This window comes from Scyliorhinus torazame, chromosome 7 (genome assembly GCF_047496885.1).
Source record: "Scyliorhinus torazame isolate Kashiwa2021f chromosome 7, sScyTor2.1, whole genome shotgun sequence".
Taxonomy (NCBI): Eukaryota; Metazoa; Chordata; class Chondrichthyes; order Carcharhiniformes; family Scyliorhinidae; genus Scyliorhinus; species Scyliorhinus torazame.
Genome location: NC_092713.1, coordinates 32,547,777 through 32,572,560, shown reverse-complemented (window position 1 = coordinate 32,572,560; position 24,784 = coordinate 32,547,777). Strand labels below are relative to the sequence as shown.

Sequence of the window (24,784 nt, the reverse complement as noted above, 5' to 3'; positions counted from 1 at the left end):
ACGTTTTAAATTTAATGCGCCCAATTCTTTTTTCCAATTAAGGGACAATTTAGTGTGTCTAGTCCACCTACAATGCACATCTTTGGGTTGTGGGGGTGAGACCCACACAGATAGGGGGAGAATGTGCAAACTCTCCACGGACAGTGACCCAAGGCTGGAATCAAACCCAGGTTCTCGGCACTGTGCTAACCATTGTGCCACCGTTCCGCCCTTTAACATGACCTCGGTTATGTTACTTTGTTGCAATCCTGTTAAAGTACTTTGTGTGCTTTTATCTTGGGACAGATGGCAGCCTGATGAACCAGGTACTACTCAGTGGAGTCATTGGGTAGAAAGTGAGAAAGGGCTGTTTTATCCCACACTAGACATAGCACCTCATATTTCTGCCTCAGTTGAGGTTGTCAGCCAGTTCTCTAAACAGGGTATCAAGTTTGGGATCTTCCTTATGATTTACTTCATCAATGAGCAACTGACACTCATTCAGATCTTGGTAACTGTTGGGTTACATTTTAAAAGTTGTAGGTATGTAATGCCAAATAAAATGGTGTCACCATCAATCTCAAATACTTGGCTACCATTGACTGTCCCTACTGCCTGGTCTGTCCATCCTGGTATGTTTTAATGGTCCACCCCATTTTGTGCTTTTCATTGCTGTGACTGCCACAATCATCATTACCATCTTTGTGATCTCCACCACTTTGCTCTTGACTTGGTACCATAGCTTCTGCGATCTTCTCTAACTCCACCACTGCATCGTTCGCCTCCTATGAAGTAGGCATTTCTTCTGATACTGGATTGCAGCATTTTAATTTTCCACAGCTGGTTGAGTGGTGGATATTGCTGCTTTGATTTGTCTAGCTCAACCAACAAGTGAATGAATGATGGAAACTCAAAGGACTGAAACAAACATTTGAAGAAACAAAATGCAGACAGCTTGGGCTTAATGGGTTGGATAATGGGAGTTTGCAGGTGGGATCCACAGAAGGGAAAGTTGATGGTGACAAAAAGCTTACATTGAATAGCAAGCAATATCAAACGACTTTCATTTCTAGTGAGTGTGCCATCTATTGGAGACTCGTACTCCCAATATAACGGGCAAACTATTCCATAAAAACACATTTCCTGGGCATGCTGTTGACACATTTGATATCGGGCAGGTTCAATATATAAATCCGCTATATACCATATTGCATATCTTTGCAGGTGTGTGTTTAATACATCTTATTAAAACTGATATCCAGTTTATTCCCAAGTTTGTGCAGTCAACAAATTCTGTGGGGTATGGGGTTGATGAGCCTGTTTGTATATTAACCAGAAAACATTGGGTGATTGAACACCACACTAGAGATTTCTTGATGGGAACAGTGATGCTGTAAACAAATACATCTTTGATTATAGTAAGCTGTCACTTCCATCATGAAATGGAAAACCCAATACAATTACACAAGTTAGCTTGACGTAAGATTTTATATTCAGACTATTTGGTCAGAATCAGTTTTTTGTTTACATGCAGGTGTTATTTTAGATCTTCAGCATTTAATTAATTTTGTCCCCATTAAATTATTTGTATGCCCCTGCTTGACAGTTGTATATTTCCTGAGTGTATATCTAGTTGTTTTCCCATTTTGTTCCCAGAACCCAACTTCCACCATGTGCAGTTTTGAAGAGGATGGACGGATGACATGAGCTCAAGGCTCCTGTGGTTCTGCTGTGTAACCAACAATTTTGCTTGTACCTTGCAATGCAAAGTGACAAAATATTTACACATAAATAATGATCTCTTGTGACTTTGCACAATATTATTCTGAGGTTTAGAGGAAGGCTGTGATTTTTAGCTGCTTTCCTTGAGGCTATCCAGATAATTGCTTGAGGCTCAGGTCACTCAGAATCAGCAACTTGTAAATTTCAGGTTGAAATGTACCAATAAGGTAGTTCACATGATTCCATTATGGTCGAGTATAACTGCTAAAACAATGGCAAGATCATTCAACAGTTAATAACTAATTTAAAGGACGATCAGAACATTGTTCATATGGTCAGTTATGGGCCTACGTATATAATGACAGGTAATTTCCTGGATGTTATTTTAACAGAGGCAGTCATTTGTAATTTTAAAAAGGCATGACACATTTACATTAAACAGTGAAATGAACTGGTATCTTATGGCATTAAATATACTTCATCCAAAAATGAAGTATATCATACACTAGCAATACTGGATTTTATCTTCACCATCTCTAATGTATCACAGCTTTTCTGAATCCAGGCAATTAAATATTGGAAAGGCAGAACCACCAAACTGAAGTTGGACCAATACAACCATAACTTTGATTTGGGCTAAAATGTTCCAGCCATTCCAGTTGGTGGGAGCAGCACAGTAGCACATTTGCTTCACCGCTCCCGGGTCCCAGGTTCGATTCCCAGCTCGGGTCACTGTCTGTGTGGAATCTTCACGTTCTCCGTGTGCGTGGGTTTCCTCCCACAAGTCCCGAAAGACGTGCTGTTGGGTAATTTGAATATTCTGAATTCTCGCTCAGTGTATCCGAACAGGTGCCCGAATGTGGCGACAAGAGGCTTTTCACAGTAACCTCATTGCAGTTAATGCAAGCCTACTTGTGACAATAAAGATTATTAGTATTATGATCCTGCCGACAGTGAACCCCCCTGCCATGGATTTTTTGGCAGTTAAGGGTGCAAACAGGAAAATCTGCTGACAGCGACGGAACTGGAAGATCCCGCTGTTGGCCAATGGCAGGCTGCCTCTGCCACCGCAACACATGCCGTGGGGGTGTGCAGAAAATCGCACCCATTGTCACCAAGATACGCTTCTGATCACATATCCATTTCATCACATACCAAGAACTCCTATTTCCATCTCTGTAATACCACCTAGATCTGACTGTCTCAACTCATTCATTGTATTTGCTAACTCTAGGATTGACTATTCCAAAGCTCTTTCAGCCAATCAATTTTCAACCCAGCATAACTTTGTGCTCATCTAAAACTCTGCTCTGCTGCTTGTATTTAATTCATACCACATTCCTTTCAGTTGCATTTTTAAATAAAATGTTTTATGGTTCAATTTGTCTTTTTTGGTCACCTTTCTTTGCATTCCGCCTTTTTCAATTTCTTCCTGTAACTATTACCATTCTGGCTTTATCATATTTTTGACCAGTTCATCTTGGTTTTAACATTTGTCGTCCGTGGTGTATTTACTTTGGATATTCTCCCTTTTTGCCTCTGATATGCCTAATTTGTACCTGAACGATCCTCAACGCCCCCAGGGGCATTTTACTTTTACTCGACAATCACTTTTCTCAATCTCCCTGTGCTGGGTCACTAAATCCTTGAAATTAGCTCTTACCCAGTTGAGCATTTTTCAACTGGTTTGCTGGTCTCTTTCCATAATGACCTCATTGTAATAAATAAGTTTTCCAGAATCACATCCATGTTGGGCTGAAGACAAATTGATCAGAATAGTGTGTTGCAAGTTGTTGAACTCATTGTCTTTAAAGCAGGAACTATTAAGTCGTGTTAGTCTCAGTTTTCCATGAGGGAACTATGCAGTTTGAAAAATATTTTCGGTGCTTTCTCTCCTGCATTTTCTGTATTTATTAGAGCCACGTCAGCCACTTGGACAAAACAGATTAGATTTATCATTAGCAGGTGTATTATATTTATCTATTCAAGGTGAGAATATGCTATCCAACAGTGGAAGTTGTACCATATGACACCATTTCGGCTCATCTCCCTCAGCATTGTGCAATACTCTCTTAACAATCCATCACTCCTTTAATAATGCACTGAAGTCAACCTGGAGACCATGAGCAAGAAGGGAATACAAAAATTGGGACAGTTCATGAATTTTGTATTCCATTCTTGCTCATGGTCTCCAGGTTGACTTCAGTGCATTGTTAAAGGAGTGATGGATTGTTGAAAGTGGCAAACAAGACCTTGTCTGCTTGCTCAACTGGATATAAAAGATCCCATACCACTTCAAAGATGACCATTACTCAGTTGACCCCGTTTCCCTCCCTTTACCTCAGCAACATGGAGACAAACTCCCGAAAGGCAAATTCCAAATTACAGAGCCAAGATTTAGGGAATCCTCAGATACAAGTGTATTCCTAGCATTTAAACAACTAGGATCACACCAATAGTAAAAAAATATCTGCTTGTACAGTTATCTCAAGTATTATTCTACCTGCGATCTTTATGTCCAAGTAGAATTAAAAGAAAAATCTTCCTCCTGTTAACAGCTGATAAAGCAGCATTGATGGTAAGAAACCTACAATCCACTATCCATGTGTTCGGTTCTTATAGACTCAAGATGGCATGAGACAAAAGTCACGGCCTGCCTGTTAAGACTGAACCAGGTCTCTGCCAGCTGCAACTGAGATGGGGAAAGATATCACAGACAAGTAAAATTCCGTTGAAGTGCAGTTGCTTTCCCTTCATATTTAACATTTGACACAAACAGAAGCACTTTTTCTTTAAATTTATTTGACAGTTTATATGAATCATTAGATGTATTATATTCAATAATGACTGAAAGTGCCCTCAATTCTCGCCAGTGTGTTCCTGTGCCCTGAGGAAGCTGGCCTTCTTTTGAGCAATACGATCCTGTCTCTGTTGCAATGACATCTTGGGACGGTTCCACCTACAAAATGAGAAAAATAATTCAAATATATTTGTCACTATGAAATCACTTTGTTGAGTAGAAAATGAACATCCAGCAGATGCATTCAATTAACTCAATGACCTAAGACCAGCCTTGCCAATGGGTTCAAACCTATATATGATGACCTGGGGTGAGTAGACAAAAACAAAAAGTGGGGTTACGGGGATAGGGCAGGGGAGTGAGCCTTGGTAGGGTGCTCTTTCAGAGGGTTAGTGCAGACTCAACAGGCCTTCTGCACTGTAGGGATTTAAAAAGTCCCCAATTCTTAAGGGGCAACTTAGCATGGCCAATCCACCTACCCTGCACATCTTTTTGGGTTGTGGGAGTGAGATCCACGCAGACATGGGGAGAATGTGCAAGCTCCACACGGACAGTGACCTAGGGCCGGAATTGAACCCAGGTCCTCGGTGCCATGAGGCAGTGGTGCTAACCACTGCACCACCGTACGGTCCTGTACTGTAGGGATTTTCACTCATCACCATCATCTCATGGGCAATTAGAGTGGACAACAGAAGCCGACACTGCCAGCAATATCCATACTCAAGGACACAATGATATACCTCCCACGCCCCCTTCACTGCCTCATGTGCTGCCTTACATCGGAAGGAAAATAAAATGCAAATTAATTTAATCCTAGATGCCAAAAAAAAAAGCATTGTGTTAAAATATAGCTACATCCTATAAATTCGGAATTTGTAAAAAATGTATGTACTCATGTTGGCTGCAGCCAAGCTCTCCATATTCCAGTGACGGGGCTCCCACACACACATTGTATCAATTCCTCTGCTTCCATCACACACACCCATCCACCCAACCTGCCTCCCAAACCCCACTCACTCATGCCCTTCCCTCCCCCCACTCAGCTTCTCCTCCTTCCACACCTGTACCAACTAGATCTTACCACCTTGCCCAGACTCAACTACTTGTTGCAGCTGTTGCCCAGCAGTGGATGGTCACAGCTTTCTTTGGCCAGTGCCAATTGGATCCACAAACCAGGAAAGGGCAAGCTGTCTCTTTTTGAAGCAGTACATAAGAACTAGGAGCAGGAGTAGGCCATGGGCCTTCGAGCCTGCTCCACCATTCAATGAGATCATGGCTGATCTTTTATGGACTCAGCTCCACTTTCCCGCCCGAACACCATAATCCTTTATTCTTCAAAAGACTATCCATCTTTATCTTGAAAACATTTAATGAAGGAGTCTCAACTGCCTCACTGGGAAGGGAATTCCATAGATTCACAACCCTTTGGGTGAAGAAGTTCCTCCTAAGCTCAGTCCTAAATCTACTTCCCCTTATTTTGAGGCTATGCCCCCAGTTCTTTTAAAATTTTTAAAAAACATTTTAGAGTACCCAATTCATTTTTCCAATTAAGGGGAAATTAAGTGTGGCCAATCCACCTACCCTGCACATCTTTGGGTTATCATAGAATTTACAGTGCAGAAGGAGGCCATTCGGGCCATCGAGTCTGCACCGGCTCTTGGAAAGAGCACCCTACCCAAGGTCAACACCTCCACCCTATCCCCATAACCCAGTAACCCCACCCAACACTAAGGGCAATTTTGGACACGAAGGGCAATTTATCATGGCCAATCCACCTAACCTGCACATCTTTGGACTGTGGGAGGAAACCGGAGCACCCGGAGGAAACCCACGCACACACGGGGAGGATGATCAGACTCCGCACAGTGACCCAAGCCGGAATCGAACCTGGGACCCTGGAGCTGTGAAGCAATTGTGCTATCCACAGTGCTGCCCTGTGAGGTTGTGAGGGCGAAACCCACACAAACAGGGGAAAATGTGCAAACTCCACATGAACAGTGACCCAGAGCCGGGATCGAACCTGGGACCTCAGCGCCGTGAGGCAGCAATGCTAACCACTGCACCACCGGGCTGCCCTCTATGTCCCCTAGTTCTGCTATGAATAGACAGATGGGCATAAATAAGTTTTGTCTTTCCCCTATTTAACTGGAGAAAATTATGGTTCATTCAGGATCCGATGTAAGGCAGCACATGAGGCAGTGAAGAGGGCGTGGGAGGTAATTCAATGTGTCCTTGAGTATATGAAAGCTAACACTATGGACAGGATTTTCTATTTTGGTTAGGGCCTTGACGGTGGGATCAAATGCGCATCCTGACCACATCCGCGGTTGGGAAGTCACTGGACAGTATTGCCTTGATTGGCCAAATTAGCAGTGAGAGTGTCTGCTGTCCAATTAAAGATGGTGGGCAGGCAGGCTCTCTAAGCTGCAGCCTGCCACTGCAGGTAAAGGACAGAGGGGATGCCTCCATCGTGAGGTGCCCTCACCATCTACAAAAACCTTTGAATTAAAAACTCCAACCCACGCCCCCAGGGTGACCAACAGAGCCCGGGCCCCCAGTCTGCCGGGAAGCTGCCTCCAGTCAGTTGCTGCCTGCCAATGTCACAGAGAGACCTGCAGGTTGTCTGAAAATTTCTAGTTAGTCTCTGATCTGCTACCTTAATCAGCTTTTAATTAGCCCCATAAGCCATTTGCTGCCTATGGGCGAGAGACTGCTGAAGATGGAGACAGCAATGACAGAAGCAACAGCCAACACTTCCAGAAATTATATTTTTCTGGTCAAAATAAAGGAAAATAAATTGATGCCCATATCGAACTGGATTTCTTTGTTTTTGGGTCTTTATTGCCAAGCTGCACCTGCTGTGTTTGTTTTTTTGCACCACTCCCAACTATTTCCAATCTTATACCAGTAGAGTGTCCTTTTTTTAAAACCATAGAATGCCTACAGTGCCGGAGGCCATTTGTCCCATATAGTCTGAACCGGCCCTCCGAAGGAGGACCCTACCTTGGCCCACTCTCCATAGCCCCACTTAACCTTTGGACACAGGGGCAATTTACCATGGCCAATGCACCTAACATGCATATATCTCAAGACTGTGGGGGGGAACCCACGCAGGGTTTATTAGTTTATAAAACATTTTCATCATACCAACCGAAACAAAGAAAAAATGCAAAAACATCACCAGTTTAAAAAAAAAACCACACATGTAATAACTACTAAAACTACCATACCCCCCCCCCCCCCACCCCTCCCAACAACTGACGGTGACTAACTACTTAAAAAAAGAAAATAAATGGTTGCCATCTTAGGTAGAACATCTCCACTGACCCGCTGCTGGTGAACTTGATCTTCTCCCAATGCAAGAATGACATTACGCCAACCAACAAAGCAGAGGCACTGGGTGGAGTGGGAGACCTCCAAACAAGCAATATTCACATCCAGGTTATCAGTGAGGCAATGGCAACAACATCCACCTCTACCCCAGACTGAAGACCCAGAGAATCCAGCACCCCAAATATGGCCAACAGCGGTTACGGATCTAACTCCACGTGGAGTATCTCCGGCATGGTATTAAAGAAGGAAACCCAAAAGCCTACAAGTTTGGGGCAGGAGCAGAATATATGCATCTGGTTACCTATCCGTAACATTTTTTGGGGGGGGGGGGGGGGGGGGGGTGCAGCGGCGACCACTCACCTTTGCCCTGGTCAAGTGCATCCTGTGTAACACCTTAAACTGAATTAGGCTCAGCTCAGCACATGAAAACCTGGAGATGAGCCTGTGAAGGGCCTCGCTCTAAACCTCACCAGTAAGAATGGGGCCCAGTTCACTTTCCCATTTTGCCCTCACATTGCTCAAAACAAAATCCGCTGAAAGGATATGACTATACATGTCGAAATAGATCCCCTTGTCAGGGACAGAGTGAGTGGCACGGTAGCACAGTGGTTAGCATTGTTGCTTCACAGCACCAGGGTCCCAGGTTCGATTCCCGGCTTGTATCACTGTGTGCGGAGTCTGCACGTTCTCCCTGTATCTGTGTGGGTTTCCTCCGGGTGCTCCGGTTTCCTCCCACAAGTCCCGAAAGTGTTTGTTAGGCGAATTGGACATTCTGAATTCTCCCTCAGTGTACCCGAACAGGCGCTGGAGTGTGGCGACTATGGGATTTTCACAGTAACTTTATTGCAGTGTTAATGTAAGCCTATTTGTGACACCAATAAAGATGATCATGAATTATCATCAGGGAAGAAGATGGCACCAAAGGTAAGGAAGAAAAAGCCTTACACAAAAAATCAGAAACTTGAAAATATCCAAAAAGACTGGAGTTGGGCAACTGGAATTTATCAGCTAACTCCCTGAAACTGGTAAACCTCCCCTCCACGGAAAGGGCCCCATCCAGTCCACACCCTTCATTTCCCAAGATTAAAATGTTGGTAGGTAGGAAACAATGATTATTGCAAATAGGAGCTAGAGAAAACAGGGAAAGGAGCTTTATATGCTGTCTAAACTGTTCCCACACCCAAAGAGAGGAGACCACCACAAGTCTCGAATAAATACTCCCACTGCACTTTATCAAATGCCTTTTCAGCGTCAAGAGATACTATCACCTCCGGCTTGGGCACCGGGGAGGCGGAAATAACATTTTAACAAGCGATATACACTGGTTGACAATTGTCAACCCTTCACAAAGCTAGTTTGATCCTCAGATTACATTTGGGAGGCAAGGCTCCAACCAAAGCACCAATGCCTTAAGGGAGTAGTTTAACATCTGCATTCAGAAGCGAGATAAGACGATATGAACCACTCTGTCGGGTCTTGTCCCTTTTGAGAAGCAAGGAAATCGAGGTTGGTGAGGGTCAGAAGTAATAACCCCCAGGATAGGGAATCATTGAACATGTCCAATAACGAAGGGTCCAATAATGAAGGTACAAGCTGCTCAGAGAACGTCTTGTAAAATTGAATCGGAAACTCATCCGGCCCACGAGCCTTGCCAGACTGCATCAACCCGATACATTTTTAAATTTCATCGGGGCGGAACAGGGAATCCAAGTCACTGCTCCTATCCACCTCAACCGTTGGGATGGGTAGACTGTCCAGAAAGTCGGACATAAGCGATTTATCGACAGGAAGTTCTGATCTATAGAGATTGCAGCAAAAATATTTTTTTAAATAAAAGCTGCATTAACCGAAGGAGGGGCGGAAACACGATTGCCACCCGCCTTTGAGTTGGTGGGCCAGAATGCAACTGACCTTCCCTCCATACTCATAAGTGTTGTAGTTGACTTACCGCCCTGCCAGTAGACAATAGCTCAAACTGGATCAGTATTTTGACCCTACTTGCCAACAGCTCCAGAGTACGTTCCAGTGAGCACCGGTGATCCACCTCTAAAATTGAATCTACCAGTCTTTGCTGCTCCAACCCTGTTCTCTTCAACACTTACGCCCTATAAGAGGACTGCCTTAAGAGCCTCCCACAACGTGGAAGGCGAGATCAAATCAAATCTGATTCAATGTAATCATTTATAGAAGTGGGCACACGCTCACAAGATCTTTAACCGCTGACAGTATAGTATCCAATTTCCAGGGTGGGCATTGGGTGGGTCCAGACTCTAGCAACAAATCAATAAAGTGCGGGGCATGGTCCGAAATAACAATTGCCGAGTGCTCAGCTGAGTCTGGAGAACTGTATCCAAAACAAAAATAATAATTTGGGTGCAGAAATCACCAAGGATCCCCCCCCCCCACACACACACACCTGAGTCATAAAAGATGACAAAGCCCTGGCCATCCCCGATGGAACAAGAGATTTAGGCTTGGAATAATCCAGCCTAGGGTCCAAAACACAATTCAGGTCCCCACCTAAAATAAGCTGATGTGAGTCTAGGTTAGGGAAGGAGGCCAGCAGGGAGTTAATAAAATTCATATCATCCCAGTTGGAGGCGTAAACCTTGACTATGACAACCGGGGTCAACAGCAAATTACTGCGGATGCTGGAATTTGAAACAAAAACTGAAAATGCAGGACAATCACAGCAGGTATGACGGCATCTGCGGAGAGAGCCGCAGATTCTGTCAGATCTACTGTGATTGTCCAGTATGACAACCGGGTGTTCACCAGTGAGCCACAGACAATAACATATTGACCATTGGGTTCGGCTATAGTCTGAGAGGAGGAAAGCTGAACTCTTCTGTTAATTAGAATCGCTGTAGCCATGGCCCTGCCATCGAAAACAGAATGAAAAACTTGACCCACCCATCCCTTGCACAACCTAGTCTGATCCGACACACAAATGAGTCTCCTGCAAAAAGACTACTTTGGAGTTTAAGCTCTTGAGTTAACAAATGCCCTTGACCTTTTCACTGGGCCATTCAAACCTCCAAATCCGGAGTCAGCCATTTCCACCAAGAGATAGGGAAAGGGTGAAGCAAAAATATTCACCGAAGATGGCCACTCAGACAAATCAAAATTCAACAGAAAAACAACAGACACAGTCAGCAAACGACCCTCATCCCCTCCCAACAACACCATTGCCATTGAATGTGATTACACCCAAATGAAAATAAGAGCAAGGCAAACAAAGACTTACCCTAATACTAAAACCTACATTTAACAAAACCAGACAAAATGCAAACCTAAACTCATTATCTAAAAGAAACACTAAGGAGCTGCAGCGAACCCTCCAAAACTACTCCTGTAAACTAACTCCCCAGTTAGCAGTGAAATTCCCAATTGGAGAAAGGGGAAAATAGATTAAAATAACAAAATGCCGAAACCCCATTTTACTTGTGCATGCGCCCCACCAGTGACCAGGGTTTTCAGACGCTGTGTGTATTGCCAGTTTAATTTTTTTTAAATTTAAAATATAGCCCACAGCTCATTACAAGCAACCAGTACACAAGGCAAGAAGGCTAGAGTAGCCTCAATAGGTTCACAGTGATGGAACAATGATCTATCCGACACAGCATTTACTTACTTTAATAAAATAATTTACAGGGGATCCAGGATAGAGTGATTTCGGGGGTATGGGTCGGGGAGGGCAAAGTGTCCGAAATATATCAGGAGATGAGAGACGAGGGGGAGGCGCTGGTAGAGGAGCGGAAGGGAAAATGGGAAGAAGAGCTGGGGGAGGAGATTGAGGAGGGGCTGTGGGCTGATGCCCTAAGTAGGGTAAATTCCTCGTCCTCGTGTGCCAGGCTTAGCCTGATACAATTTAAGGTTCTACACAGAGCACATATGACGGGAGCAGGTTCTTCGGAGTGGACAGGTGCGGGAGGTGCTTGGGAAGCCCGGCGAACCACACACACATGTTCTGGTCGTGTCCGGCACTGGATGAGTACTGGAGGGGAGTGGCAAAGGTGATCTCAAAGGTGGTGAAGGTCCGGGTCAAGCCAGGCTGGGGGTTAGCTATATTTGGGGTAGCGGAAGAGCCGGGAGTGCAGGAGGCGAAAGAGGCCGATATTCTGGCCTTTGCGTCCCTAGTAGCCTGACGAAGGATCCTACTTATGTGGAAGGAAGCGAAACCCCCCCGGCGTGGAGGCCTGGATAAACGGTATGGCAGGGTTCATAAAACTGGAACAAATTAAATTTGCGCTGAGAGGATCGGCTCAGGGGTTCTCCAGGCGGTGGCAACCGTTCCTTGACTATCTCGCGGAACGTTAAGGGAAAATAGATCGACAGCAGCAGCAGCCCAGGGGTGGGGGGGGGGGGAGCACTATTTTTTGTTACTTTGTTAGTTCACCATATTATTTAAATAATGTTATTTATCAATTACTGTTCTATTTTTATGTTGATTTGTAAAATGGAAAAATTCTGTTTGAAAACTTGAATAAAATATATTTTTTAAAAATAAAAACAATTTACTTGTTACAAGCAGTTACAATTGAAATAGAAAATTTGTCTTCAAGTGACTTTTTCACCCTTTCGTAACCAGCTAGAGCTTACATACTTACAACAATTAGCATTAAGTATGAGGGGCCTGCGGCTCATTGATACATATACAAAGCAAGAGTTAACATCTTTAAGGGTACCCAAAATAGGAATTTGTATCCAAACATGGTTTAACCACTAACAAATGTGCATATATTTATACTTTAGTTTTAATAAATTGCACTCTTCCCATTACAAGAACAAAGTTCCTTTAGTCTATTCTTCACCTAAAATAAGTTACTTTCTACCTGCAAGACCACACATAACCCTAATTGTTTGGTTATTGTTGATTCAATGAAGATTAAAAGTTTAATTTTACACTTTGTAAAGGTCATTAGCGAGCACAGTATTTGTGTACAATACCTCTTTTTCTTGACTTCTCTCTTGGGCTTCTTCTCATGAAGAGGGTTTTCTCGAATAATAGCATGAGCTTTCTTATACAAATCTTCTATCTATGAAAATACGTTGGAAAAAAAAGCAAATGTTTAAAAGAACCTTGCAACATGATTCGGCATTCCCTTCATGAACATCCTTTCAAGCTCTGGCAAAAAGTATAGATTTCCCAAACCTAATCAGTTCTAAAAATTCACTTTGAACATTGGTATCATAAGCATTGGCAACATTTTTGTAATGTGACTTCTTGAATCACTGCAACTATATTTTCACAGTATAGAATCAGAGAATTCCTACAGTGCAGAAGGAGGCCATTCAGCCCATCGCATCTGCACCATTCTCTTTTCTACTCATCATTATTTTTATAGTTTCTTTAATCAATTGATGAGGATAACAGTTCACACGCTGTATCTGGACTTCCAGAAGGTATTTAATGAGGTGCTACATGATAGGTTTTCCAGCAACGTCGAAGCCTTTGGAATAAAGGACACTGGCAGCAGGGACACAAATTTGGCTTAGTAACAGGAAACAGTATTGGTGGACAGTTAATTTTTCAAACTAGAGGAAGGTGTACAGTGGAATTCCTGAGTCACTGCTTTTCTTGATCTATACTAATGACTTAGACTTGGGTATACATTGCGAATTTCAACATTTGCAGATAGCACAAAACAAACGAAAACCTGGAAGCATTGTGAACCGTGAGGATAGTGATGTAGTTCAAGGAGAGACAGGCATGTGGAATGAGAGAACACCTGGTGCGTACAATTTAACACAGGTGCAAAGTGACACATTTTGGTAGAATGAGGAGGCAGTATAAAGATACAATCAGAGAAACCTAGCGGTATGCATGCAAATCGTTGAAGATGGCAGGGCAGATTGAAAAAATAGCTTAAAAAGACCTACAGGATCCAAGGCGTAGCCATTTATAAGTAGAGGCACAGCGTACAAAGCAAGGGAGATATGATGGAACCCTTTATAAACACTGATTCAGCCTCAACTGGTGTGTGTAGTGTTCAATTCTGGGCACCACAATTAAGGAAGGATATAAAAGCATTGGAGAGTGCAGAAAGGATTTACAAGAATGACCCCAAAGATAAGGAGGATAGATTGGAAAAGCTGTGTTTGTTCTTCGAGACGGTTGAGAGATTTGATAGAGGTGCTCAAAATAATGAGGGATCTAGACAAGAGTAAATGTAGAGGAACTTCCCATTGTCAGTCAAGAACCAGAGGGCATAAATTTAAAGTGACTGGCAAAAGAACCAAGGGTGACACGGGGAAGAATGTATTTTATGCAACCAGTGGTAACGATCTTGAGTGCACTGCTCGTAAGGATGTTGGAGGCAGATTCATTGCGGCCATCGAAACGGAATTCAAAATTTGCAAAAAATAAATTGCAAGACAACGAGGAAAGGAACTGGAGTGGGAGGATCCAAATTATTTTTCCAAAGAGTCTGAACAACCTAGATGGGCTGAATTCTTAGTGATTCAGAACTCATAGTACTGAAAAGAGACATGCTGTCAAAGCTTTTCATCTTGCATTGTTCAGGACAAATGCAAGAACGCCAAATTTTAAATATAATAATCTTTATTGTTAGAAGTAGGCTTACATTAACAATGCAATGAAAAGCCCCTAGTCGCCACATTCCAGTGCCTGTTCAGGTACAATGGAGGGAGAATTCAGAATGCCAAATTACCTAACACGTCTTTCGGGACTTGTGAGAACCGGAGCACCCGGAGGAAACCCACGCAGACAAGGGTAGAACGTGCAGACTCCGCAGTGACCCAAGCGGGGAATCGAACCCGGGACCCTGGTGCTGTGAAGCAACGGTGCTAACCACTGTGCAACGGTGCTGCCCTTAACAGATCTATATCTGCAAATATCCAAAATGGGGGAAGAAATTAGACTAGTTTCTGCATTTTAATTTGACAGAAAAGCATAGCTCTATCCTTCTTCTTGGATAGCCACATCCAGAATGTCAATACATTTCCTCCACTCCCCAGACACCAGTGAAGAAAGTGGAAATATGGGCCAAAGTCTGAAGTTACGACGGTAAGAGTTCAGAGATCTGGCGTGCAGGGAGCCCAGGGGAAATCCTGTTCCTGATGTTGGACTTAAAACCATGTAGAACCTCAACTTAATTTCACAAAAACACAGATATCCTCGACATAAATTAACTTTAGACATTTATTGAACAGATACACACTTACAAGCAAGCAAATGCTTGTAATCAAATGCAAATAATCACAACAATTTATACTACAGAAGAAAAAGGTGATGATTTGCATTTATAAGACCATAAAACATCAGAGCAGAATTAGGCCATTTGGTCCATCGAGTGTGCTCCACCATTCAATCATGGCTATTATGTTTCTCATCCCCATTCACCTGCCTTCTCCCCATAATCCCTGATCCCCTTATTAATCAAGAACCTATCTATCTCGGTCTTAAAGACACTCAGTGGCTTTGCCTCCACAGCTTTCTACAGCAATGTGTTCCACAGATTCACCACCCTCTGGCTGAAGAAATTCCTGATCAGTGCAAGACATACAGCTTCAGCAATATGCCTATCCTTACAGCAATAAAACCACTCTGAAACCTTCAACAACCACATTTTAATATAATAAAATCATAGTTACACAGTTGCCCATCCAACCGCATAAGGATCACTTTCAAAATTCAACTATTGAAAAGAGAGAAAATAAGCAACCTCTCTTTCCATTGCAGCAGCAACAATTTAATCTGTGCCTGCCTCCCAACCACGAGGCCAGATGAACAAAACTGTCCATCCCCTCTCAATCATGCAAGGCCCAGCCTGTCTAGGTTCTTAATCAGCTTGTGTCTCACAAGCTAACATGGTTCAGCATTCCTCTTGTACAAAACACAACAGAACTACTGTCAGAGGCTGAATCATACCATTCATAATCCTGCAATCCGATCTGTCCATGAGATGAGCTTCCTGCTTGATCAGTTAGATTGCCTAGTTCCACCTCCACAATAGTACACTTTTCTGTCCCTGATTCAGCTCATCTGCAGCCGAAACCCTCATCTGTGTCTTTGCTTACATGGAAGCTTTGGAGACAGGGCAACAAAGGTTCACCAGGACGTTGCCTGGTCTCGAGGGTGTTGGCTATAAGGAGAGGTTGAACTAGGATTGTTTTCACTGGAAAGACGGAAGCTATGGGGAGATCTGATAGAGGTCTACAAAATTATGAGGGGCATAGACAGGGTGGATAGTCAGAGGCTTTTTCCAAGGGTGAAATGTCAATTACAAGGGGGCACAGGTTCAAGGTGAAAGAGGGAAAGTTTAAGGGAGATGTGCGGGATAATTTTGACGCAGAGAGTGAACAGACTCAAAAAAAGCTTGTTCCCTGCTGTTACCAGACTCCTAAACGGCCCTCTTATGGACTGATCTGATCTCTTCACACATCTTCGCTACTGAGTAGTACTATACTCCTGTATGCTTCACCCGATGCCTGTGTCTATGTATTTACATTGTGTATTTTAGGTTTCCCCTATGTATTTTCCTTTCATGTACGGAATGATTGTCTGAACTGTACGCAGAACAATACTTTTCACTGTACCCTGGTACCCGCGACAATAAAACAAATCCAATCCAATTGTGCCGATCAGAATATTTCTAATTTCTGATCTATGATTAGTACACGGTTATATTCTATATTCCTTCTCGTTTACTTAAACTATTCCACTGTTCATCTTGTTTTACCAATTAATGATTTATCGCCCTTATTATTACTCAATTTTGTTCATATTGGTTCAACCTCCTCCTACTGCTATGTTGGCTCTTTGCAGAGGAATCCAGTCTCTATTCCTGTAGCTCTGCAAGTTTATTTCCCTCAAGACCACTCACTGTGTTAAAAGGTTCTTCCTCACATCCCCAGGCATCTCCAGCCTAAAGCATTAAATCTGTGTCCCCTAATGCTTGTACAATCAGCTGCTGGGAACAGCTATTCTGCTGTTATCCAAACCTGTCAGATCGATTTTTATTAAACTGGAAAGAGTGCAGAAAAGATTTACTAGGATGTTACTGGGACTTGATGGTTCGAGTTATAAGGAGAGGCTGGATAGACTGGGACTTTTTTCCCTGGAGCGTAGGAGGCTTAGGGGTAATCTTATAGAAGTCTATAAAATAATGAGGGGCATAGATAAGGTAGATAGTCAACATCTTTTCCCAAAGGTAGGGGAGTCTAAAACTAGAGTGCATAGGTTTAAGGTGAGAGGGGAGAGATTCAGAAGGGCCCAGAGGGGCAATTTCTTCACTCAGAGGGTAGTGAGTGTCTGGAATGTGCTGCCAGAGGTAGTAGTAGAGGCGGGTACAATTGTGTCTTTTAAAAAGCATTTAGATAGTTACATGGGTAAGATGGGTATAGAGGGTTATGGGCCAAGTGCGGGCAACTAGGACTAGCTTAATGGTAAAAACTGGGCGGCATGGACTGGTTGGGCCGAAGGGCCTGTTTCCATGCTGTAAACTTCTATGATTCTATCGAGCTGCCAGAGGATGTGGTGGAAGCAGCCACATTAGTAACATTTAAGAGGCATCTGGGTCGGTACATGAATAGGGAGGAAATAGAGGGATACGGACCAAGTAAGGGCAGAAGGTTTTGTTTTTAGTCAGGGCATCATGGTCGGCACAGGTTTGGAGGGGCAAAGGGCCTGTTCCTATGCTGTACTTTTCTTTGTTCTATTTATGAAGCCCAAGATTCCACATGTTTTGCTAATTATGCTGTTTCTATGTCTGGCCATCTTCAAAGATCTCTGCACATGAAACCCCAGGTCCCCCTGACTGCACGCTCTTTGCCCCTCCCTATTTCTTCTGCACAATTTCTTGTGCTGTACTTTTCTTTGTTCTTTAATTGCCTCAACTATTCCAGCATGTTCCAGGATGGCCTCCCATCTTCCACTCTCCATTAACTTGAACTCAGCCAAAACTTTACTGTTTGTGTTCTGACTTGCAACGTCCCATTTACTCATGACCCATGTGTCTTAGTGAACTACACCAGTCCAACAATACAGATTTTAAAACTCACATCCTCATTTTCAAATAATTGCAAGGCTTTGCATTCCCCCCCCCCCCCCCGCAAAATAGATAGGTCATCCAGCTCACATCCAAAATCTTCGCACTCGTCTAATTCGGGTGCCTTGTACAACCCTGATTTTAAGCACTGCACCATGCCTTTGGTTGCCTAGACCTGAAGCTATTGAATTCCCTCCCTAAATACCCATTTCCGCACAACTTCAATCTCTTTATCCAAACGTTTGGTCACCTAACACCTCATGTAGCATGTTAATGGATAGATTTTTTTTAAATGACCAACATCACAAAGAATACATCAAGCAGAATATTCGTCTGTCCCCCTTAATGTAAATTTGAATTTACTAGGATTGTGAACATCTAACTACTGCAAAAATGTATTTAATTTCTCAGCCTCAGAACACAACTGGCTTTATTTTATTATCTGATTTTTTTTTACATAAAAAATATTCACCAAGGATCATGAACTTTACAATTCCCCGACAAACTCCTAATCATACCCTAGACTACAAACACCAGTTTCTAAAGACAGTTCGACAGAGAATGGTGCACACTTAAATACAATTCCTTACCATGTCAGCTGTGACTCCATGCTTGACGTATTGAGAAAATTGCTTTTTAAAGGAATCCTCGTCCTCATCCATCAGGTAGCGCATGTACTCTGCTATGTTCACCCCAAAGATGTGTTTACGGTGGACTTCAGGATTGAATTCCTTGCTCTCAGAATCATAACCGGGGAATCGCTTGGTGCTGGGAAATTAAAAATCATCAGTGTATTTAGCCTTCCATTTATTTTTCTGCTTTGCCGAAGTTATGAGCTGCGTTCAGTACAGTCTTTAAACAAAAGTAGTTCTTTTGCACTTGATATGTCAGCTTCATGTCAAAACAGCTATAAAAATGTAAATAAGTCAAAACCATAGTCACAAAAAATTGAGTTTGAAATGTAATTGTGTTATTTTTGTGTAGGTTTATAATGACAGAGATCACCCAACATTATCGCATCACCACTCGGCATGACCTAGCCACGTCTCTATTCCGGTGAGATAGCACCTCATTTCAAAGGCATTGTCACGGTCAGGAATTAGTAGAATTATGAATCCAATCCCCTATATATTACACCACTTTACACCCATCAGTTCTGAAAGAACACTGTCAAAAGCCTTGCTTTTTCCAAATTTACACAGGTCATTGCATTTCAACATCCAAGCATTAAATCACAAAATTGTAGCCTGAAATAATGAAACGTCACCTAATTATTATTATTTTTAAAAAACGTATACAATGCCTGAACATTTCCCATACCTGTGTGGAATAGACAGGCCACCGTCAACTGCACCTTTCAAAGCTCCAAAGACTTTGTTGCCTGTGGTGGTTCTGGCAAGTCCAGCATCAAGGTAGCAGGTGAAAGCACTAGGCTTCCCATCGACGCTTTCCACATTGTATTCATCACCAGTCACTTCCACCTGACCTTCATAGATCGTATCCAAACCAAATTTGCGCAGCAGCTTTTTTAAAAAAAAGGACAAAAAATTGCAGGTTTTATCTCGTCAAAAGTAAACCCATAAAAACTGCAATGCTCAGAACATTATCTTGTCCACAATCAGGTTTTAACATTTATAATTTGGCATATCTATCGTATACAATCCGGACAGCTATATTAAAATGTGCATGGCATACAAATTTCATGCAAATCACAGTGAATTTTTTTCATCAATATTCCTGCAACGTGACTTGGGACACAGGTAGGTTAGAGCACTGCCCTTTCATCATTGGAGACAAGGTGGGAAGAAAATATATTTGGTTCAGAGACTGGGATTAAAGCAAGATATACTCGACAGGTCAGATAGGGTCTGTGGAGAGAAATGGAGTTAACATTTCAGAAATGTTCTGATGAAAGGTCATTGACCTGAAACATTAACCAACTTTCTCTTCACAGATACTGCCTTAACCTGCTGAGTATTTCCAGGTTTTACTTCAGATTTCCAGCATCTACAGTATATTGCTTTTATGCTGGGGTTAAAGTATGTTGTTCGTCCAGAGTTGATGACACTTCATCCCACACAAAACCCAATGAAGCAGCTAATGGAGAACGTGATGTTGACATTAGTACCTTTGCCACAGAGTATTCACCAAACACTTAAGAACACTAAAGGAGATATTGATACAATAATGAGAAAAGATGTTAGGACAGATGATGTAGAATCTGTACAGGTCGAGTTATGAAAACAAGGGGCAAAAAACATTCGTAAGGGCGATACACAGACCACCAAACTGCAGTGGTAATGTTGGAAATAGCATTAGACAGAAAGTCAGAGGTGCATGTATAAAGGAACATTTGTGCTTATGGTGACTTTAATCTACATATAAATTGGGGGGGGGGGGGGGAAAAAAGAGTCAAATTAGCCACAGTACAATAGAGGAGGAATTTTTGGAATGTATAGGGGATGGCTTTCTGGACCAATACGTTGAGGAACCAACAAGGGAACAGGCCATCTAGGACTGGGTGTTGTGCAATGAGAAAGGATTAGTTGGCAATCTAATTGAGAGAGAACCCTTGGGGATGAGTGACCATAATAATAGAATTCTTCATTAAAGTAGTGAGGTAGTTGATTCTGAGACCAGGGTCCTGAAGCTCAATAAATGGTAACTACGAGGCAGCAGTGGTTAGCATTGCTGCCTCACGGCACCGAGGTCCCAGGTTCGATCCGGGCCCTGGGTCACTGTCCGTATGGAGTTTGCACATTCGCCCCGTGTTTGCGGGGGTTTCGCCCCCACAACCCAAAGATGTGCAGCGTAGGTGACTTGGCCACGCTAAATTGCCCCTTAATTGGAAAAATGAATTGGGTACTTTAAATTATTTTTTAAAAAGGTAACTGTGATGGCATGAGGCATCAGGTGGTTACGATGGACTGGGAAACATTACTGAAAGGAAGGACAGTGGACGGGCAATGGCAGGCCTTCAAGCAATGAATAGGTGAACTGCAAAAGTTGTTTATTCCTATGTGGCACGAGAGTAGAAAGGGAACTGTGGTCAAACCATGGCTTACAAGGGAAATTAGGTTTAAGTCCAACAGGTTTGTTTGGAATCATTAGCTTTCACTAGTCCTGACTCATCTGATGAAGGAGCTGCGCTCTGAAAGCTAGTGATTCCAAACACACCTGTTGTGGACATTTTTTAAAAAATAAACATTTTATTGAGGTTTTTTTTTTGGCATTGTAACAGCAACAAAATCAACAATGTACATAAAAATATAAACATAGGGCAAATACCACCTCCCTCTCCCACAGGTCCCACCATTACTTAACCCCCTACTCTACGCTAACCTACATCCCACCCCTTCTGCTGACGATTAATTCTCTGCGAAGAAGTCGATGAATGGTTGCCACCTCCGGGCGAACCCTAACAATGATCCCCTCATGGCGAATTTAATTTTCTCCAGGCAGAGAAAGCCAGCCATGTCCGATAGCCAGGTCTCCAACTTCGGGGGCCTTAAATCCCTCCATGCTAGTAATATCCGCCTCCGGGATACCAGGGAAGCAAAGGCCAGAACATCTGCCTCTTTCTCCTCCTGGATTCCCAGATCCTGCGACACCCCGAAAATCACCACCTCTGGACTCAGTGCCACCCTTGTGTTTAACACCGTGGACATGACGTCAGCAAACCCCTGCCAAAATCCCCTCAGCTTTGGACATGTCCAAAACATGTGGACATGGTTTGCTGGTCCTCCCGCACATTTTGCGCACTTATCTTCCACCCCAAAGAATCTGCTCATCCGGGCCACTGTCATGTGATCCCAGTGCACAACCTTGAATTGAATCAGACTGAGCCTGGCACATGTTGCGGTCGCGTTGACTCTACTCAACGCGTCTGCCAAAAGGCATTCCTCTATCTCTCCCCCCAGCTTCTCCTCCCACTTTCGCTTCAGCTCCTTGGTCTGCGTCTCCTCTGATCCCATAAGCTCCTTATACATGTCCGAAACGCTCCCCTCACCTATCCATCCTCTAGAAACCACCCTATCCTGAATCCCCCGTAGCGGCAGAAGTGGGAAGATTGGTATCTGTCTACGCAGAAAGTCCCACACCTGCAGATATCAAAATTCGTTTCACCCCACCAATGCAAACTTCTCCTCCAGCGCCCTCATACTCGGAAAGCTCCCCTCTATAAACAAGTCCCCCATTCCCGCTCTCCGCCAAATTCGGAACCCCCCCCGTCCATCCTCCCTTTGAGTACCAGACCGCTGCTCCCACATGTCTCCTCCACTGCCCCCAGACTCTCAAGGCCGCCACCACCACTGGGCATGTGGAGTACCGCGCCGGCGGGCACACCTGTTGGAATAACCTGGTGTTGTAACACCTCTTACTGTGCCCGCCCCAGACCAACGCCGCATCTCCACATCAAGTGAAATTAGAGATACTATTAGATTCAAAGAGGCATACAAATTAGCAAGAAAAAGCAATCGACCTGAGGATTGGGAACAGTTGAAAATTCAGCAAAGGCGGACCAAGGGATTGATTAAGAAGGGAAAAATACAATATGAAAGTAAGCTAGCGGGGAACATAAAAACTGATGTAAACGTTTCGACAGGTATGTAGAGTAAAAGATTAATAGAAACTAATGTAGGCCCCTTACAGTCAGAATAGAGGAATTCAAACGGGGAACAAAGAAAATGCTAAGGAACGTTATTTCTGTTTTCACAAAAAAAGGCATGAATAACACACCGGAAGTTCTGAGAAACACAAGTTTCAGTGGGGAACTGAAGAAAATTAGTATTAGCAAAGAAATGGTTTTGGGGAAATTAATGGGGTTGAAGGTTGATAATTCTCCAGGGCCTGATAATTTTCATCCCAGAATATTTAAGGAAGTGGCCCTAGAAATAGTAGATCCACTGGTGATCATTTTGCAAAATTCTTGAATGGTTTCTACAGATTGGAGGGTAGCTAATATAACCATTCAAAAAGGGAGGTAGAGAGAAAACAGGGAACTTAGAACAGTGAACCTGATATCGGTAGTAGGGAAGTTGCTGGAGTCCATTTATCAGGAATTTCATAGTACAGCATTTGGAAAGCAGTGAGAAAGTCGGCATGGATTCTCGAAAGGGAAAACATGCTTGACAAATCTACTCGAATTCTTTGAAGATGTAACTAATAGAGTTGACCATGGAGAACCGGTCGATGTGGTTTATTTAGACTTTCAGAAAGCTTTCGACAAGGTCTCACATAGCAGATTACTATGTAAAGTTAAAGCGCATGGGATTGCGAGTAGCGTCTTGAGATGCATAGAAAGCTGGTGAGCAGACAGGAAGCAAAAAGTTGGAAGAGATAGAATTTACAGTGCAGAAGGAGGCCATTCGGCCCATCGAGTCTGCACCGGCTCTTGGAAAGAGCACCCTACCCAAGGTCCACACCTCCACCCTATCCCCATAACCCAGTAACCCCACCCAACACTAAGGGCAACTTTGGACACTAAGGGCAATTTATCATGGCCAATCCACCTAACCTGCACATCTTTGGACTGTGGGAGGAAACCGGAGCACCCGGAGGAAACCCACGCACATATGGGGAGAACATGCAGACTCCGCAGTGACCCAAGCCCAGTGAACCTGGGACCCTGGAGCTGTGAAGCAATTGCGCTATCCACAATGCTACCGGGCTTTGGATAAAGAACGGGTCTTTATCCAACTGACAGGCAGTGACTAGTGGGGTACCGCACGGATCTGCGTTAGGACATTGGTGAAGCCACATCTGGAGTATTGTGTGCAGTTCTGGTGTCCTAATAATAATCGCTTATTGTCACAAGTAGGCTTCAATGAAGCTACTGTGAAAAGCCCCTAGTCGCCACATCCCGGCCTCCCCGGTACGGGAATTGAACCCACGCTGCTGGCCTTGTTCTGCATTACAAGCCAGCTGTTTAGCCCACTGTGCCAAACCAGCCCCTTTCTGAGGAAAGATATTCTTGCTAAGGAGGGAGTGTAGCAATGGTTTACCAGGCAGATTCCTGGGGTGACGGGACTGTCCTGTGAAGAAAGACTAAATTGGTGAGGATTATATATATATATATTTAAAATATATTTATTCAAAATTTTCAACAAATTTTCAACAAAACCTCCCCCCCAAACAGAAAGAAACAAGAACGCAACAATCAGAAATTATACATTGGATTTCCCCCATATACAATAACCCCCCCATATAACATTTAAAAACACAAATAAGGGGGAAAAAAACACCTTCACCCATACGCCGCCTCAAAAGAACCCCCCCCCCCCCCCCCCCCCTTGGGCTGCTGCTGCTGCTGACCTCCACCTAACACTCCGCGTGGTAGTCTAGGAACGGTTGCCACCGCCTGGAGAACCCTTGCAAGGCAAACTTTATCCTCTCCAGCTTGATGAACCCTGCCATGTCATTGATCCAAGCTTCCACACTAGGGGGCTTCGCATCTTTCCCTAGTAGCAAAATCCTCCGCCGGGCTACCAGGGACGCAAAGGCCAGAATACCGGCCTCTTTCGCCTCCTGCACTCCCGGCTCGTCCGATACCCCAAATAATGCCAACCCCCAGCTCGGCTTGACCCGGGCTTTCACCACCTTGGACATAGACCTCGCAAAACCCATCCAGTGCCGGGCACGACCAGAACATGTGGACGTGATTTGCCGGGCTCCCCGAGCACCTCCCACATCTGTCCTCCACCCCAAAGAACCTACTCAACCTTGCCCCTGTCATATGCGCTCTGTGAGTAACTTTGAACTGTATTAGGCTGAGCCTGGCACAAGAGGAGGAAGAATTAACCCTACTCAGGGCATCAGCCCACAGACCCTCATCTATCTCCTCCCCAAGCTCCTCCTCCCACTTGCCCTTTAACTCCTCCACCGAGGCCTCCTCCTCTTCCTGCAGCTCCTGGTAAATCGCCGAAACCTTGCCTTCTCC

General features: G+C 43.7%; 1 protein-coding gene across 1 annotated transcript in view; it reads right to left on the bottom strand.

The window, feature by feature from the left end:
* Positions 1-4,483: 4,483 nt before the first annotated feature.
* LOC140426122 (large ribosomal subunit protein uL18A) overlaps positions 4,484-24,784 on the bottom strand; it is a 38,428-nt gene continuing 18,127 nt past the window's right edge. Inside the window, exons 5-8 of the mRNA XM_072510501.1 lie at positions 19,168-19,370; positions 18,438-18,615; positions 12,785-12,873; positions 4,484-4,660 (exon numbers count right to left, since the gene is read on the bottom strand). Coding sequence (XP_072366602.1) covers positions 4,561-4,660; positions 12,785-12,873; positions 18,438-18,615; positions 19,168-19,370 — 570 coding nt within the window. The 3' untranslated portion in view covers positions 4,484-4,560. The remainder of the gene's footprint in view (positions 4,661-12,784; positions 12,874-18,437; positions 18,616-19,167; positions 19,371-24,784) is intronic.